Source organism: Sarcophilus harrisii, chromosome 2, assembly GCF_902635505.1.
Source record: "Sarcophilus harrisii chromosome 2, mSarHar1.11, whole genome shotgun sequence".
In the NCBI taxonomy this organism is placed as follows: Eukaryota; Metazoa; Chordata; class Mammalia; order Dasyuromorphia; family Dasyuridae; genus Sarcophilus; species Sarcophilus harrisii.
The window spans coordinates 183,030,102-183,050,494 of NC_045427.1; the positions used below are offsets into that span (position 1 = coordinate 183,030,102).

Here is a 20,393-nt window from a genome sequence, read left to right on the forward strand (position 1 = left end):
TATATCAAGGACATTCAGAACCTGGACCATTGCCAGGACAAAACCCTGGACAAAACAGTGGAGAAAGGAGCATACAAGACAAGAAGATTTCACACCTTCTCCAGGGGATTCTTACTTGGTTATTCATGGACACATTGATGAGGAGGGACATGTCCTCTATCCATATTAAATGCGTTGCAGTTGAAAAGTGATACACAAATGGGTTTTTGATATTATTACAGGTTAGTTGGAGAAAATGTCATTTTGACTCGGCAACTTCATTTTCCAAATAAATGAGTTTAATTGTTGTCTTTGTAGTTCTTCCAGTTAAAAGCTTACTATTAAATATTTTTTAGTGCCAATGATAACAGGAGGACATTCTGAAAGTGAATGTTACATCTTACCTTTTAAAATCCAGACAGTGCTCTTTGATGGCAATAGGCACTGTTCCTATTTATAGACTTTTTTTTTTTTTTTTTTTTTTTTTTTTTTGCAAATTGCCCCTTTCTTTGTAGTTCACATAAAAATAAAACTCATTAACATGGGCTATTTAGCATGGAATGAGTTCTAATCCTTTGTGATGGTAACTCACTGTGTGGAATCTATCCCCCAGCATGGGGGCCTGGAGAAGAAGGGAAATGACTGGTGGTCATTAGAGAACTTGGAGCCCTTTTTGGAAATGATGGGGTGTGAGATTCTAGCATGCAGGCCAAATTTCAACTCTGCTAATTACATCCTTTTACTATTTAAATTCCCCTTGTGATTTCAGTTGGGTAAGTTATCCTGTTTCCTTCTCATAAAAACATGTAATATTGCTCACTCCAAATAGCTGTGACATTATGCATCTTAAAAGAAGTTGAATTTGAGTGACATGGCACATACATGCTGAGAGTGTTTGTAGACTCCTTAGGGTAAAAGGTTATATGAAAATAGATTAAGAGCTTGAAGTAAGCTTAGAAATAACTTATGCCCATCCCTTCATTTTAACACTTTTCATTTTGGGGTTTCTTTTAAAATGTGACCATTGGAGTTTTTTTTCTTCATTTTGCCCTTTGAGAAGCTTGGAGATTTTTATTTATAATCCTTGAAATATGGTATCCACACTTTTTTTTCCTATGTTTTTAGATTGCCATGCTTAGATTTTTTTTCTCTCTTTGAGCTGTTTTCCAGCTGTTTCAATTGTTTTTGATTTTGTGTATGTGTGTGTGTGTGTTTGTGTGTGTATATCACGTTTTCATCTGTTTTGTTTTGTTTTTATTTTTTGTTATCTCTTGGAGTCATTGTTTTCTATCTATTTCCATTCTAATTTTCAGAGATTTCGACTCTTACCATCATCTGCCCTAAAATATTGTCATTTTCTCCTTCCTAGTTAAACCATTTTGTATTTTGTTTCATTTTTTCTAAGTACACTCAATTGTCTTTGGAGTCAGAACCTATTCTTTCTGAGGCTTTCTTCCAATTTGTGTATTTACTTTTCTTTCTGGGTATACTAATTAAGCTTCTCTTAGCCCAAAGTATGTCTTCATTGTGTTTGGATTTTGTTGTTATTGTTTATTTTCTGTTTACTCGTGTCTCCAAATTCAATTTCTAGATGGAGTTTTTGTGTAGGACTGTTCCCTGCAGTACTCAAGGATTGGGTGAGCAGGCCTTGCTTGATCCTGAATTCAGTGACTAAGACTAGGCCCCACATTTTATAGAAATTGTTTGCCCTTTTCTCTGATGGTGTTTCAGGGTCAGACTATGGGATACTGGGTTACATACCATCTGGTGAGGAGTTGATCTAATCTTTTGAAACAATTTGGTTCAAACATTATGAAGCATTCTGAATACTGCTCTAGCCCTGTTTTCCCCTAGGGATAGATCTCTTGGGTTTCCTTATGCTGGATTCTGCTCTCTCTGGCCCTGTCTCCTGTTATACTGCTTCAAAATTTTCATTCTAGGACTTCTGCAAGATTTTTGTGTGTAACTCAAGACTTGGGGAGAAAGTTAACCAACTGAATTTATATGCTTCTCTTTATCATTAATCCTTTGGATTCATATTTTTTTTAGGTTTTAATGGGATGTTTGTCAATCAGTCAACAAACATTTGGGTTCTAGGCTCCTCTAGGCCCTCATATGATTACATCTTTTACAATGCTCTCTATTTTAAAAATGATTCTAGCCCACTAGCATAAATTAACTTTCATAATATATTACAGAGATGGATTCAAATGTAGGTCATCTGACTTTAAATTCAGTACTCAGTAATTAAAAGAGAAAACAGATGACTGTTTTCTGTCTTATCTGAGAATCGGGAGATGCTGGTTTTCCTCAGTTCTCATAAAATGTAATAATTAGACAATCTCTCCAACTTCTTGAACCTTGGTTTCTTCATTTTTCAAAAGAAAAGACTGAACTAGAGAGTCTCTAAGGTACTTTCCAGTTTCAGATTTATGTTCCTAGATTACATTTCTATAATATTATAGGTGCAATAAAAGCTACTCAACATTCTTCAGTAATGGAGTAATTTGCTTAGACTTATGTATTAAGAATATCAATTTGTTAGCTGTATAGAAGATGAATAGGAAAGAAAAGCTGTTAAGAAGTTATAGAAACATATGGAAATATAGAACCCTTAAGATTCTGAACTACAGTGGTAACCATGTGAGTAGAGAGAAGGGATCAAATGACAGATATTATGGAGCCAGAATCAATGAATTTGATTATTGATTGAATAGAAGATATGAGAGAGAGTGAGTGAAAGATGAGTCTAACCTTATAATATTGATGACAAAAAAGATAGTGTCACCTTTAACAGAAATAGAGAAGTTTTAGAAGGCATTTTGTTTGAGGACAAAAATAATTAGTTCTACAGAGAAGGCAAGTAAGACTCAGAAGCAATGACACATGGTATTATAACATTTATTAAACCTAGGCCACCAATTATTATAGTAAAAGCTCTCTATTCAATAAAAACTAATGGGAAAACTTGGAAGCAATCTGATAGATATACAGTTTACAATATCTTATATACCATGATAAACCCCTATCATATTACCTAAATATAAAATGACATATAATTTTTAAATTAAGAAGAAAGGAGATAGCTTTTACAACTATAACTAGAGGCATAATTCTTAATAAAATAAATGGCATTGTGATCAAATAAGACAAAATAGTTAATTCTGATTACATAAAATTTGAAATATTTTACCTAAATAAAATAAATACAATTAGAAGCTAAGTTGCCTATTATTTTTACTCTCTCCCGTTAAAACTTTAGTCTCTATCCATGAACCTATACTATTCTTTGATTCTGGTGCATGCCTCCTTCCTCTTAGCAGACAAGTGATGGACTAAAAGTGTAGAAAGAAACATATAGTCTCAGACATAGTCAATATGTTGATCTATTTCACTCAACTATACTTGTTTATTATAGACAAAAAGTATTTCTATAGGAGAAATTAAAGTATAAACTTATTAGAGGTGGGAAAAAGTCCACAAATAAAACATTTTAAGAAAAAAATTAGTTCTGCTTTGTATATGTTTCATTAAGGCATAAGCAGTTGGAAATAGGCAATAGGCAATTGGTAACATCAAACTGGAGCTCAGTTTAAAAAACAGACAAACAAACAAAAAGGCAGGACAGGATATAGGAATCATCTGCATGGAGATGAAAATTTAACCCATGGGAGTAGATGAAATTGCTGAGATTAAATGGTGTAGAAAAAAAGGAAGGAGGGAAAGAGGGAGGGAAGGAGAGAAGGAAGGAAGGGAGGAAGAAAAAGAAAGAAAAAAGAAGGAAGTAAGAAAAAGAAAAAAGAAGGAAGGAAGGAAGGAAGGAAAGAAAGAAGGAAGGAAGGAAAGAAGGAAGGAAGGAAGGAAGGATGCCTATAATAGTAGGACAGATGAAAGGGGCAAATAGATTTTCATTCATTTTTTCTCTCAAGGGAACGGAATTTCTGGGAGTTTGAGGATTTCTTCTGGAGGATAAATATAAATTATTTCAATACCGATGAGTTGTAGTTGGAATAAGCAAAGGAAGGAAGGAAGGAAGGAAGGAAGGAAGGAAGGAAGGAAGAAAGGAAGGAAGGAAGGAAGGAAGGAAGGGAGGAAGGAAGGAAGGAAGGAAGGGAGGGAGGAAAGGAGAGAGAGAGGGAAGGAGGAAGGGAGGAAGAAATGGTTCTAAAAAAAAATTAATTGGTACATCAAAGAAATCTAATGGGATCTACTGTTTCCTATCTCAAGTCCTCCACCTCAACAATGAGAGGAAGGAGATGTATTCTCATGTCTCTTCTTCAGGGCCAAATGTGGTCATTATAATTGCACAGCATTCAGGTTTTATTTTCAAGTTCCATTTATATTGTTAGGGTCAGTGTATATGTTTTGTCTACTTGATTCTTGCTTACTTCACTTTGTATCAATTTATATATCTTCCTTTGCATCCCTGTGGTCTTCAAATTCATTAAATTTTTTAGTGCAATAATATTTCATTACTGAAAAACAAGTTGTTTAACCATTTTCTTAGCTGCCGAACATAGACTTTCTTTCCAAAGGAACAATTTTAGTTTAAATGAGTGCTTTTAAAAATAAAATCCAATTCTTCCCCTTCAATACTTTCTAAATGAGGAAACAATCAAAAAAGGTAGATATTTTATGATAAAACTGTTGTCTGAACTTAAGAGCAAACCACAATTATCAGATATAATTTTAGTAAGAATGTTGAATGGGTCATGTCTGGCACAAAAGAAATTAGACAACTTGCTGTCCCCCATTTCTACACTGTCATTATGTCCTTGACCAGTGAATGTTATGCAGCATCAGAAAAAATGCAGGCAAAGAAAAAAGTTTTATGTACAAAAATGGAAGAGAAAAAAAATCCATTTGAGAAGTTCCTGCATCATTAACTTTTTTCCTTGATCAAATGGCATGTGCCAGGAGTAGAGAGACAGTGAAGCAAACCTAGTCAGGGAAGGGATGCTTGAGGAGAGACTGAACAGTGACAACTGGATGTCAGTTTCCTAAATGAATATGGCAACTTCCCATGTCATCTGTCAAGAACATGGCCCAGCCTTCGGTATTTAGCTCTTCCTCAGAGCTATGGTTGTTGAAACATTTAATAGGTGCTGTCTACACTACTCCAAGCAACCATATCTGGAAAACTGAAAAGAGAGATTAATTGGAATATTTCTTGGGCCACTAGGGAAAAAAAGTAACTTTGCTCTAAGATAGAGATGCTAAAAGTCAGAAAGACCCTGAAAATATATGTAGGCCATCTAATTATCCATATTAGAGTAGATGATGTCCATGGAATCCCATTAATTCAATTGTTCTAATTCTATTGCAGTTATCTTTTTGTTTAGTTTTCTGCCTTGTCAAGAATTTACCTGCTCTAAGATTTCTACTGACCAGGAACCCTATCTTTGGATGATAGGTTTACCTATACAGCTAAAACTAAGTTTCTCAAAAATCTCAGAATTTTTCTCTAGAGTTCCTTGTTACATGTGTTTCAGAATTTCGATATGGGCTATATAAGATAATTAATTTTGCAAATCATGGCCCATGCTCCAAGTAAAGTAAAACTCTACATTTATAGATGAGATTAGCCACAAATCTAATAGTAAACACTTTTGTTTAACTGAAGAATAAAAACAATGTGAATTTTTAAAAGGAATTAAATATTAAAATCTCTGCCCCTACATATAGAGTTATGACACTTCTATGCCTCCATTGCAATATAATCCATTCATCCCCCTGGGGCAAAGGGAGAATCTGAATTCACTGATAAGGGGAATCCTTGAGCAAATTTCCCTCCTTGAGACCTCCTTGCTTCTTCTTAATCCCTGCTAATTCCCTAATATAGCAGGAGAAAAAAAAATTTCAAATGGTAAATGTTTAAGGTTCAATGTATTCTGCCTCACATAGTTTTACAAAAGTCTCTCAAGGCAGGCAAGAATATGCTTTAAAATCTCTCTGCTTAGTTATTAGGTTATAGAAATCTTGCTTGGAATCTTGGGTTTTGGGACTACATGGCCCTGCCACTCTATATAACATTCCTCTAACTTCTTCACTCTGACTGTGACTGCAATTTGCTATCACTGCTGACTACAACTTCGTAGAATCACAAATTTTAGCATTGAGAAGGACCTGAGAAACTAGTCTGATTCATATCTGAAAAAGTTTCACCATAACAACATACTGAACAAGTAGTCTTCCAGTTTTTGCTTGAAAACATGCTGTGAAGCCTTTGAAAGAGTTCTAATTATTAGGAAGTTTTTCCTAATGTCAAACTTAAATTGGCTTTTTTTATAACTTCTACCCAAAACCCCCAGTTCTGCTCTTTGAGATCTAATTTCCCCCTTGTACATGACACCTTTTTAAATTCTTGAAAATAGTTATATTACCCACTGAAGCTTGTCTGTTTCAGACTAGACATTACCACTTCCTCAATCAATGCTTATATGTCATTGACTCAAAGGTCTTACTTTTGGTTGTCCTCTATTTTCCACCTAATTAATATTCTTTCTAAAATGTGTGTAGAACTAAATACAATACTCCAGATACTGGAGGCTAGGTGATACAGTGAATAGAGAACCTAAAGTCAAAAAGACCTGATTTAAAGTCCTGCCTCAGATACTTACTGACTGTGTGATGTTGGGCAAAGAAAATAATAGAAACATAAAAAAAAAAAAAAGAACAGCTCTGTCTTCAGTTGATAACTATCATTACCCCCTCCATCCCAAATATATACTGAACTCTGATAGGTGAGCTTTTTTTCTTGCCTAGAACAAAATCTCCAAGCCACTTCCCATCTATATCCAAACTAGACCATGGGGGAAGTAATCCTCCTCTCTTTTTTACTATTTTCTTTTTATGTAGAGTATTACCCTATTAGAATGTAACCTCTTTGGGAACAGGTGACTGATGTCTTATTTTATGTTCAATTATAGATACCAAATATGAGGAAGATCTAACATCTTAGATTCCTCATTTGACACAGATATCACATCTGATACATATACAACATTTTATGCTGTAGTTCTCCACTTTACTAGATTTTCATTGTTGTGTTCTTTGGGACTGAGATTAAATACTGCATTTCATCAGAATATGAATGCTTTTGTGTGCTATTTTTAAAAATTATTTTAGATTAGATATAAATGTAGACATATTGGTTTGTTGATTTTTCTGGTTATATTATTATATGGCTATTATATATATATATATATATATATATATATATATTATCTGGTTATCATATGAATCTTCCTATATTTTTCTGAATTCCTCATAATTGTGATATTTTATGGAATATAAGTAAAAAATATATATCTAATATTTTCCCAATTACATGTTAAAACAATTTTTAGCATTTTTTAAAAGTTTTGAGTTACGAATTCTATCCTTCCCTCTTTTATTCTCTATCCTCTCCCTAAAATAAGCAATCCAACATAGATTATGCATGTGCAGTCATGTTAAACATTTCCATATTAGTCACTTTCTATGGGTAGATTTAAATTTTTTAAAAATAAAAGAAATAAAGTGAAAAATAGTATGCTTCAGTTTACAATTTAGACAGTATCAATTCTTTCTCTGGAGGTGGATAGCATGCTTCATTATGAGATTGTCTTGGATCATGGTGTTGCTGAGAATAATTAAGTCATTCACAGTTCTTCATTGCATAAAATTGCTGTTAGTTTGTACAAAGTTCTGGTTCTGCTCATTTCATTTCATATTAGTTCATATAAATATTTCCAGGTATTTTTTTCTAAACTCATCCTACTTGTCAGTGCTTATAACACAATGATATCCCATCACAATCATATATCATAGGTTACTTAGCCATTCCCCAACTGAGGGATATCCTCTTAATTTCCAATTCTTAACCACCACAGAAAGAACTATTATAAATAGTTTTGTACAAATAAATTTTTTCTCCCCTCTTTTTTATATCTTTGGGATATAGTCCTAGCAGTGATATCATTGGATCAAAGGGTATGCAATTGTATAGCCCTTAAGGCTATTATGCTCTCCAGAAGAGTTGGATCAGTTCACAACTCCACCAACAATATATTAGTATCCCAGCTTTCCCATCCCTTCCAAGATTTATAATTTTCTTTTTTATCATATTAGCCCATCAGATAAGTGTGAGGTTAAAAATAGCTTTATACATTAATCTATCACAGATTCTTTTTGCCATTCCTTAATTCATGAACTTTTTATTGTTATTTTTGTCTATGAATATGTTTTATATATAGAAACTTTCTGGTTTCAATCTGGGCATATGTCTGATAACTAATAATAGTCCAACTGATTTTATTACATAATTAAAAATTGTTTTTCAAAAAATTGGACCCATCCACAATTCTGCCTTCATCATTTTAATATGTCTCCTTTGATCCCTCTAACATTATTACAACATTAACTATTTCTGTCTTTTATCACCTTTGCCATTTTGATGGAGAAGCAGTGGAAAGGTGTAGTTGAGGGGCTTGGTCATAATCGTGGCTTTGCAACTACTACCCATATAACCTTGGAGAAGTCAATTAAATTCTCTGGACTTCAGTTTCTCATGGGTACTATGAGGGAGCTTTCCTAAGTGGTTTCAATGGTCCCTCCCAGCTGTGTCCTTGAATCTATAAGTAGTCTAAGACAAAAGTTTAGAATTGTTTTAATTTGTATTTCATATGAATAGTGATTTAAAGAACATTTTGCCTGATTGTTGATAGCCTGAAATTTTTCTTTTGAAAGCTTTTTTGTTTCTATTTTTATCTTCCCTTTCCACCTCCTCCTCACCCTAGGATATTCTGTGACTTCTTTAAGATGACAAAATAAAATATTGATGTAAGAGGGGATTGGGTAAGAGAAAAGCTGGATGATAGCTCTCTACTCATAGGGGGGAAAAAAACACATTGCTAGGATAACCTACCTACCACTTGGAATGGAGTATCATGTTTTCTCTCCCTATTTTATATATAAACACTGAAGCCTGACAGAGACTCATTGCATTATTCCACTTGTCAAGTGATATATAATAGTGATAAATCACTGCGGGTGTACATCCTTCAGCCAGTCCCAGAGCAGCACAAACCAGGGTGCTGCTTGGAGCATCCTTCACATTCTTAGAGGAGGGATGGCGCTACACCTGCCTTAAAGCTTATTTGCATGGTTGACCCATTTACAACACCCACACATCAATACATAATCCTGAAGCAGTGGTATTAAAATGTCAATGAAATCCTGGGGCTTTCACAGGGCTTTTTGATTTCCTTGTTGTGGTTTCTTACCTTTATGAAACATTAATCTGTAATACCATTTTCATTTTCTTTTTAGCACTGACTTGATCAGTTATGTCCTACTGCAGAAATCTTGTGTTTTTATATTTCTGTGATGGATCATTAGTAGCAACCATTTAAAAGGACTTAAAAGAAAACCAAACTAGAAAAATCCATACTCTTCAAATTTGTATGCAGGTTCTTTATCTTTATAAAAACTGCATTACCTAAGTTTTTTTCTAGTTTAGTTTTCTCATAAGTTTTTTTAAAATTTTAATTATATCAACCACCACCATCATCCATTTATGAGGCTTTACCAAGCACATTCCTCAAAAAAAAGTTCATGACTATTATTTAAATGATTTTAGAGAAGAAGAAAACTGAAGCTAAGTGAATATGCCCTCATAGCTACAAGGGAGAGCCAAATCTCTTAACAAACTCGATGCTTCTTTTCTGCCATACCACATTGCTTTTCATTCTTGGTCAGCTCAGATATTTCCTATAAATTATCCCCTCAATGTCAAATTAGTTGTTTTACTTGTAATTGATTTCGAATTCATTCATACACTATCAATAATCACTAATGGTAACTAATTATATAAGAATCTTCATAAATTCTGATTTTACATGAAATCAGTTTTGAGTCACATGAACTTAATCTTTTTGATAATCATTTATTGAGTTTATTTCATTTTCCCAGACATATAATCTCATAAATGAAATCAAGGTTCATAGACAGTGGTTTTAAAGATCAATTACCACACAAGAAACATAGGCTTCAATTATAGTAATAAAAACAAACTGACATTTCTATAGCACTTTAAAATTTGCAAAAGACCTTAAAAACTCATAGGAAAGCTAGAAGCATTTATATACAATGCTAGATATGATTATATCCATTTTACGGATAATGAAATGGAGGCTTAGGAACACTGGGATGAGGTACAGAGGAAATAGAACTAGATCTCATTTCAGGAACTTGGTTGAAAAATCTTACCTCTGACACTTCAGTCAACAAGAATTCAGAAGCATTTAGTAAGTAATCACCACGTGACTGGCATTATTAGGCACTCAAGAGAGAAAGACAAAAATGAAAAAATTCTTGCTCTTTCAGAGTTAGGGATTCTATCAGGAGAGACAACATATATCTATATAAAAACATCAGAATAAATACAAAGTGAATAAAAGATAATTATCAAGATAGGACATTAACAGTTGGGCAAATCAGGAAAGTATTCTTGTATAAGGTGATGCTTGAGCTATATTTTGATGTAAATGAAAAATTTTAAAATGTGTAGCCAAGGAGGAAACGTGTTCTAAGAATAGTGGAAGGAGCATTGTGAGGGTAAAAGGAGATAGGCAATGCAAATATAATTCAGAAATGGGAAATGGAGTAAGGTATATGAGGAACAAAGAGAAGGCCAGTAAGTCAACCATAAAATTCAAGATTGTGAACAATCAATATATGATGAAAGTAGAAAGATGGGAAAGGGCTTTGGTTTAAATTAAAAAAAAAAAAAAAGGAAAGGGTTTTAAAAGTCAAAACAAAGAGATTGTGTTTTATCATAGAGATAATGAGGAACAACTGGAATTTATTGAGTTAAGGAATGATAGGATCAAATTTTCACTTAAGAAAAATCACTGTGGTAGCTATGTTGAAGATAGGAATGAAACTGGTGGCAGAAAAACCAATTAGAAGGCCATTCCTTTGTTCAGGAAAGAGGTAGTGAGGGCCTGAACTAAAATAGTGACTGTGAATAAAAAGAAGTGATCACATCTAAGAGATTTTAAGAAGATTAAAATAGCAATATTTGGCCATTGAATGACTATGTAGATTTAGGGAGAGTGAGAGGTGTAAAGACTAGTGCATAGGTTATACAACCCAGCAAGACCTAGGGCAATTCATTTAGTCTGTCTCAGTCTCAGCTGTAAAATGAAGTTAAACTAGATGGCCTTTAAGGTCTCTTAGCCAAACCTAAGTCTCTCTAAATCTGAATCTAGTGTTCTATACATTTCCCCATGCCAGAAAAAAAACATACTAGTAGTCAGGAGAAATGGGTAATAGATCTGGCTTTGTCACTGACTTGCTGTAGCAAGAAAATCAATCTAATTAATTAATTAAGTCTCATTACTTAATAATTAGTCGATTAAATGTTAACTTCTTTACTCTGGGCATCCCTCAAAAATCAAAGGATTAAAGTGGATCATCTCTAAGGTCATTTCTAATTCAAACAATCTATGTCAAAATTGATCCTATGTGGAGGAAGAGGAATAAAATAAGCACTTATTAAGTTATTACTATGTGTCAAGCACTATGTAAGCATTTTATAAATATTATTTCTTTTGATCCTTATAATAATCTTGAGAGTTAGATGCTCTTATTATCCCCATTTTACAGATGAAGAAACGGAGAAAAACAGAAGTTAAGCAATTTGCCAAGGATGTATGGGGTAGGAGATTTGAACACAAGACTTCCTGACTATAAACCTATATTATTATACACTGTGCCACCTAGCTGCCTTCAGTACTTCAGAAGTTATAAATATCACATCATTTTCTAATTATGTGACAGTTCATGAAATAACTACATAATTAACAAAATGTTTGCTTTGTAATTCAACTTTTTTTTTAAATTTACATTAAGTAAAGTTGGGTTTTTTTGTTTGTTTGTTTTTTGCTTTGTTCACATCTCTTTCGGATTCTCTATGTTTCTCTGTCTGTCTTTATCTCTGTGTCTGTCTGTCTCTGTGTGTGTCTCTGACTCTCTTTCCTTTAGATTAAAAAGCTAATGAAATACAGGTGAAAATGCTTAAATTAAAATTTGCTAACTCAGAAAATTATATTACAAATAATTAGTTTTCAATTTCTCTTTTGTAGATGCTTATAACTCAGCCTAAATCCTGTACTATTATGAGTACTCTCACTGGTGGGCCTCTAAAAAGTTAAACCAGGTTCAAGATAGTGAATCAAAATTTTACTCAAGACTATAACCCACAAGCACCAATCTATGTGGTTTTTATATTAAGCTTTTCAGAACCCCCATTTTAAGGACAAGACCAGGGCAATCGTGTTACATTTCTTTCCTGGCTTAATTTAGCTACCATGACCCTCAACACACACACAAACACACACACACACACACACACACACACACACACACTCATTTTCCAGATCTATTTATGAGAATATAAAGAAGTTAACTCCTCCTCACTGTCTGTCTTTTTGTTTGTATTTGCATCTCTAGTGTTTAGCACAGAACTTGGAACACAAAGTAAGTGTTTTATTACTTTTCTACTACCTACTACAGCAACCAGAAAAGACATAATAGTTCCAAACAAAATACATTTAATCCAATAATGTAGAAAATTAAGTGACAAGAAAATATCCTAAGAAAAAGATTTTGCCATAAGTTACTATATCATTGATGGTAAAGGGTGTAAAAACACTGAGAACACACATGAGCACATACAGAGAACATATGGCCAAGAAACATATGAAGATACAACATAAAAGAAATACATGATCTACTATCATGTCTACTTTAGGGTAACTTGGACCTCTGGTCACTTGTCCATTGATGAGTTAATGAGGTAGGGGAGGGGAAAGGAAGGTCCTTGTATTTCTATTTGATGTTGAATGTTGACTGTCTAATGAAGTCACCTGCTGAGTATCACATTTCCACTGAGTACTGAATCTCCTCTCTGTGATCTTCTCAATGATGGTCATTAGATATAATTAGTTGAGCTGCTCTCTGTTACCATCTGCTGGAGCAAGAGTGCTGATGAGCTGCTACTCTGCAAGATTACTTATTTTACTCTATTACTCCTGCCAATCCCAAAGCATAAAAACAATACATTAACCATTATATCCACCTCTGTAGCTAATAAGAAGCTCTCTGGTTAGGATTGTCTCTTATTATGGCTTATACTTAAAACCTATCTTGCTAAATTCTCTAAGAGCTAGCATCCCTTGGCTCAAAGCTCCTCCTTTAGCCAGCTCTGCTAATCCCTAGCTGCAGATCATTTGGTTTCCCTAAACTGGAACTTTTCTTCTATCCCTTCCAAGTGCGTGGTCCAGCCATCTATGATTTTAAATTAGAAAATATTTTTCCATTCTTATCAAATCCCTGGTTGTCAAGTTGTGTGTATCCTCAAACCATTTCCAAGACTCCACAAAATCATAAAGGAGTTTTATGGGAAAGGGACACCTCAATAGTAGAACTTATTTGTAATTTCAGGTTTTTAATTCATTTTGCATATGTTACTTCATTTGATACTTATCAGTCTATGAAATACATGATATTATTATCCCTATAGTTCAGATAAGAAAACTAAGGCCAAGGAAAGTTAAATTACTTGCTAAGGTTCACACAGCTAAAATGTATCTAAAAGAGATTTGAAAATTGTCTTCTTAATGCTAAGTGAAACGCTCTAACCACTGGGCCAGCTACTCTATGTATATTTCCTGGTTTCTATACAAATCTGAGAGAAAAAATAAAAGGACTAGGAAAAGACAATAAGACTATAGAGTCCTGTAGAGGAGCATTTATTTCAGATTTCTGACAGCATTATGCATTCTTGCCAACAAAGTCACTAGTCTTTATTTAGATAAATAACTTCCATCTACAGTCACCAAAGAATTCTTTCTATTCCAATATCCAGTAAAACTCATCTTCTTGTTCCTTGAACAAGAAACTTCACCTCCCTGTATATTTTTATAGGCTCTTCCCCTTTCTGAAATATAAAGAAGATAAGATTTGTAAAATATTTACAACAGTGTCTCCAGCACAGTAAGCATTAATAAATGCTTCCTTCTTTCCTTCCTTTTTTCTCCTTTTTTCTTCTTTTTTTTTCCCTATGTACTTTTTTTTTTGCTTCCTTCATTTCTTCCTTCTCTCCATCCAACTCTGCCTCCTGACTTCCTGGTTTCCTTCGCATTCTAGATAAAATCTGACTTTGCACAGGAAGCCATTCCCAATCCCCCTGAATTCTGCTATCTTCTATTGATTAGTTTCAGTTGACCTTGTACATAGTCTTTTTGTCCATAATTATTTACATCAGTGGTCCTCAAACTTTTGTTCTCAATATCATTATCCTATTAAAAATGATTGAGAATCTGTCCAAAGAGTTTTTGTTTATGTGGTTTGTAGTTATAGATATTGATCACATTAAAAATAAAAACTAATTATGCATTTGTAGAGTCTCTGAAAGGATTTCAGAGATTCCCAGGATGCTCTGCACCAGAGTTTAAGAACCACTGATACATGCTGTCTCTCCTATTAGATTGTTGACTCCTTGGAAGTAGAGGCTGGTTTTTGTTTTCTTTGTACTCCAAATGCTTAGCACAGAAGCAGGGACATATAGGCACTTAATGCATGCTTATTGGCCTTATAGACTTTGAATAAGCTGTAATTGAGTTATTTTTCAGCTGTGTCAGACTGTGATACAATTTGGAATTTTCTTGGCAAATATATTGGCTATTTACTTTTCCAGCTCCTTTTATAGTTGGGGAATTGAGGTAAAGAAGCTAGTAAATGTCTGAGGTCAGATTTGAACTCAGGAAGAGGAGTCTTAGGTACCTTACCTAATATGCCATCTCACAACCCACTTGTGTCCATAGCAGTATCGAGGTATGTAACAGTGGAAAGATTCACTGGAAGCAAGATCTGGAATTTGATCTTGCCTTAGACAATTTGCCTTAGCAGCTCTGTATCCCTGAGCAAGGTTTCTACTTCTCTCAGCCAATTTTTTCTCATTTGGAAAAAGGAGAAAATAAGTGCCTTTCCCTCAGCATTGTTGTGAAGGTCAAATGAGATTATATATGTAAAGTGCTTTGCAAACTATAAAGCACTATGTAAATACTCACTGTTATGATACTGTCTAACACTGCTCCTTTTACAGGAGAAACCATTTAGTAAATATAAAACAATTTTGATTTGATTTAAGGAGGCTAATAGAGGAGGGTAAAAGCAACAGCCTAGTTAGGTGGTACAATATATCTTTATTTTCAAGATAGAGTAAGGATTTTTCCCCTTCAATATATAAAGACAGGTCTGCTTGCTTCCACCTCCATACATGAAATTATACCAATTTTCATCAGAATTGTTTGGCCCCCATTGTAAATTGCTCCTCCACACAACTGCCTACCTGATAGGCAAATCATGCAAAAATCACTGTAAAAGCTTCTTAAACCCTGATTAATAGGAATTACATGCACATGGGAGAAAAATAGGCTTCTGAAGATGAAGATAGAATCTTCCCCCTGGTCTGTTGTGACTTACCCTCTACCTTTTGCTAGCTACAAGAAAATTAACTCAAAGGCAGTTCCTCAAATTAGGAGTGAAAAAGCAGGCTTTGAAACATCCCTGCTTCTGTTTCTTTGATTCTGACCCAAGGCAATTTAATTTCAGATTAGGATGTCTGTCTAGCTCTGCCTTCCCTTCCTAATGCAAATATGTAAGCATGATAGTTTTTCTCAAAATCCAGTTTGCCTAACTGAAGCAAAATAAACTCTCAGGGGAAAAAATCTTAGCTTAGGGTTTCTTGTAATCTCTTCCTTCTCCTCTTCACTCCCTCAAGTAACCCATGCTGGATGTGTCACTTAATGGGAATGGGGCAGTTGATCCGAGACAGCAATAGCATCCACATCTAACTATTATTGGCTACAGCTTCCTCACAGACAAACAAAGATACCTGTTGGAAATACCTTTCATGGCCAATAGATTTTGGAAAGAATATTTGGTATGAAAAAGCAGAACAAAAGTGTGCAAGTATTCCCTGCATGATATGTGATTATCTTTCTTCTGAGGTACTCAGCGTCCATCTGACCCTTTTAAAAATAAAACCCACCCCACAGGCAAACTACAAAGAAGAGATTTGGACATTGTAGTAGTAATCATACAGAAAAAAGAAAATTAGTCCTCAGACTGTAGATATTGTACAGGTGATTCTCTCCCCGAGGGAGCTTTAGTCATTATTTGCATGAGAAGAAAAAAATCCCATTAAATGTGAGGCTTAGAAAGCTTGAGCAATAGATTTTTTTAAAAAAATCTTTCCTTGGTTATTAGAATGAACAGGTTTGTAGTCTTTTAAAAATTCAATCATCCCAGCAACATTTATCAAGTGTGGTGGAAAGAATACTAGAAGAGCTTGGTTAGGGTCCCAATTCTGAAACTAAGAGTGTCATTTTGGCCTAGTCTCATACTCTCTGAGTCTAACTTCTTCATCTCAATTCAAATAAATATACATATATATATATTAAAAACTCAATATAAACAAGATATGTGCTAAGTACAAGGTATAGAAAGAAAAATTTAAAATCAGTACCCACCTTCAATATGCTTTCAATCTATTGTGAGGATCCCTTCTATTAAGAGTAATAATCATATTTACAGTACCTACTTCAAAAATCTGCTTCAGGTTCAAATGAGAAGCTATTTTTAAAGCCTCAAATGCTTGGGAATTATCACTATTCATTGGTGTTATCTATTCATACCTCCACTAAAGTTCTACTCAGCCCTACTCATGCATTGTGGAACAAAAATAATTCTATGAAGTATTAAGGTACCTATAAATAAGACATGACTTAAATCAACTTCACACACATATCAGATGGGCAAAGTTTACCAAAAATAAAAAAGGAGGTACTACAGGAAATTGGAACATTGATTCATTGTTGATGCAGCTATGAACAGATTTAATAATTTTGGAAAGCAATTTCAAAGAATACCCCATAAGTTACTAAATTGTGCATATTCTTTGACTGAGAAATATAAATATTACACCTATATCCCAAAGAGATTTTAAAAAACAGAGGAAAAAAGACCCATATGTACAAAAGAAAAAATTTATAAAAGCTTTTTGACATGGCAAAGAAAGTTATCTACCAACTGACAAAGATGATAAACTCAATATGGGGAAAGAAATGCATTTATAAATATTGTTAACATGGTGATTTGTTTTGACTATATATATTTTTACAAAGGTTTTGTTGTTCTTTTTCTAGTTCAGTGTAGTGGAAGATATATGCTTGTTAATTTTTTAAAATTGTAAATAAATTGGAGTTAAAACATTATAATACAACAAAAAGTAGCTGGATTTGGCATTAGACCAAAATTCAGATCTTTCTTCTGATACAAGATGTTCAATTGAACTAATTATTTAATCTCTCTGAATCTTACTTTCCTTACCTAGGAGTTTGGATTAGATCACTTTGAAGAATCTTTTCAGTTCTAGACACATAATTCTACTCCTGATTTCTACATGGTAATCATCCATAATTTAGATATGGGATAATACATGTTTAGTTACCATTCATGATCTCAAAATCAATTCCAGATCATCAATTCCATTCTACAAAACAATAACTTGACATAATAGAATTGTGGAACTTTAGATTTGAAAGATACATTTAAAAACTATCTAATTCAACCTCTATGATTTTACAAATAGGAGAATGAAAGTAAAAGTTTACTCATTAAAGAAATGATAAAACTCAAATGAGAACCCCACATTTCTTGATATCTAATCCTTTGTTCTATTCATTGTCTTGTTATTGAATAAGTTTTTTTAGAACAACATTATTTTCTTTTGTTTGTTTTTTATTAAAGATTTTATTTCAAAACATATGGATGGATAATTTTTGAACACTGACCCTTGCATAACCCTGTGTTCCAAATTTTCCCCTCCTTACCCTCCACTCCCTCCCCAAATAGCAAGCAATCAAATATATGTTATACATGTAAAATATGTTAAATCCAATATTTGTAAACATATTTATACAATTATCTTGCTACATAAAAAAATCAGATCAGAAAGGAAAGAAAGTGATTAAGAAAACAAAATGTAAGCAAACAACAACAAAAAGAATGAGCATATTATGTTGTGATCCACACTTGGTTCCCATAATCCTCTCTCTGGGTGTAGATGGCTCTCTTCATCACAAGATCATTGGGATTGGCCTCAATCATCTCATTATTGGAAAGAGTCATGTCCATCAGAATTGATCATCATATAATATTGCTAGAACAATATTATCTTCAAATTAAGTCTTTTTAAATAAAAAATCCATATACACAAAAATGTGCAAGTTAGAGGAGACAACACTCATGAAATTTAAATATTTCATTTCTATTTTACAACATTTTTAAAAGACAAATTTGGTATGCACACTTAGGCAAACACTTTGTACTTTCTGATCATAATAATCAAGCACATGGTTATCAACAGGACATATTCTGATATAGAAACAATTCAAACAAATGTGGAAAAAAATGGGAAGACAGCTGCCAAAATGGAATGCAAAAAATGTCATGAAATGAAGATTTCACAACCCAAAGCCATAGCTCAACCAGTTGATAAGGTAGGATAAATAACTGCCTTCATTAAAAGACTTCATGAAATGTCAGTTTTTTTACTATCATACAGCCCATTCTAAAAGACTTCAATTGTCAGTTAAATAGCTTAAGAATATTTCTGTTTAAATTTGTTTCACATTCATTTATATTCTTGCCTCTCAGATGTCCAGCTCATATACATTTTTCAGGAAGATCAAGTTGGGAAAAGGGGGAGGAGGTGAGGAAGGTATTTTCTCTGAATAACAAATAGATTGAGATCTATTATTTGAGGGTAAAAAACTATGCCTTTTGTATCTAGATATTCTTGAATCTTAGAAAATTGTTGGGGACATTTTAATCTTTAATTTTAACATCATCTCTGATATTGACTGCCATCCCTAGTTTAGAGAGGAAAGAGGAGACAAATGTAAATTGTTTGCTTTTTCAAAAATAGACTAACAAAAATCATGGTGTTAAAAATATGTCAGACATGCTTTTCACTGTTTTTATATTCTGCACATGATCAAAGTTATTCTGTTAAAAAATTTTCTATGTTTTAAGATTGTATAAGACATAAAGAATCCAGAACAACTTCTGACACTGAACACTGGTTCAGAGTTCAAAGTAGTAGGAATTGGAAGTGTGTTAAAATTCAAGGGAAAATTTGCCCAAGAAATTGATTTAACTTAGATAAATTACTAATCCCATTCCATCCTTCTGAAAAATATAGTTTTGATTTCTGCTCTCTTTTGAGATTCCTGAATTTAATCAGATAGCAAAAAAAAAAAAAAAAAAAAAAAAGATAGCAAAGTAAGTCAAATAAGTAGCTGTCCTTGGTTCACATGTCACATGTCAAGGCCTGCATTCACATCGAAGTTCAGCATAGAACTATTCTGGTGGGAAACCAGTAAATATAAAGAATTATTTGTCATGACCATGCCTACAAGTTCCAACTGAATGTTAATTCTTTTCTTTAGGATCCTGCATGTGACCCTCAAATCTTACTCAGTATGTGAGACAGCATGAAAGATGGACAACTCTGCACTTGTCACCTACGCTGAACCTATTGCAAAGCCAAGGAAACTATGTTTCCCTCTTCAGAAATCTTAGAATCAATACTTAAAATTTTGAGAATCAATGAACATAAGGACTTTGGTCTGACCACATGGGCTGTCCTTTAGAAAAATAGTTTCTATTTCTGACTTGTTTGGCAATCTGTAAATTGTGCTGTTGCTGGAATATTTAAAAACCTTGCTGTTAACATTTGTTGAGAAGTCTTTGTAGGAGAATGACCATATTGACTAACAGTAGTCTTAGCATTGCCAGATGGCATGAATAGGCCAGACATACATGGAAAATAAATGTTTCCAAATGGTTCAAAAAAATCAAAGGTCCTCATCATAAATGAAAACCCATTTCATTTTACTTAATGCAAAACAAGTGAATAAATAACCTATTTTTGTATATATTAGTAATGCTTCAAAACTGTCATATCCCTTAGATTATTTGATCCTCATGTGTTTTACTATACTTTGGTAGGTCTAAGATCTTACTGATATTGGTCTTTACTCATCTCTACCTTCTCATGAAAAGGAGGGAAGAGCTAAAGGAATGGAATGTTCTTATTTCCTCCCCAATCCTACAATTGTCCATCACATAGAGAGGGTGGGAATCAGCTAAGTATAAGATGACCAAACTCTGTTCTTGAGGTAGAATTATTCCAGCATGGAGGCAACCATTTGATTTTGATCAATGTGAATGTCTTGGGTCAAATGAATGATTGGTTAAGGCAGCAGCAGTAAAAAGGCTGATGTCAAGAAAAGTTT

General features: G+C 33.6%; 1 protein-coding gene across 1 annotated transcript in view; it reads left to right on the plus strand.

Moving 5' to 3' along the window:
- TPO (thyroid peroxidase) overlaps window positions 1–20,093 on the plus strand; it is a 224,252-nt gene extending 204,159 nt beyond the window's left edge. Inside the window, exons 16-17 of the mRNA XM_031951166.1 lie at window positions 18,461–18,593; window positions 19,545–20,093. Coding sequence (XP_031807026.1) covers window positions 18,461–18,593; window positions 19,545–19,583 — 172 coding nt within the window. The 3' untranslated portion in view covers window positions 19,584–20,093. The remainder of the gene's footprint in view (window positions 1–18,460; window positions 18,594–19,544) is intronic.
- Window positions 20,094–20,393: the final 300 nt, after the last annotated feature.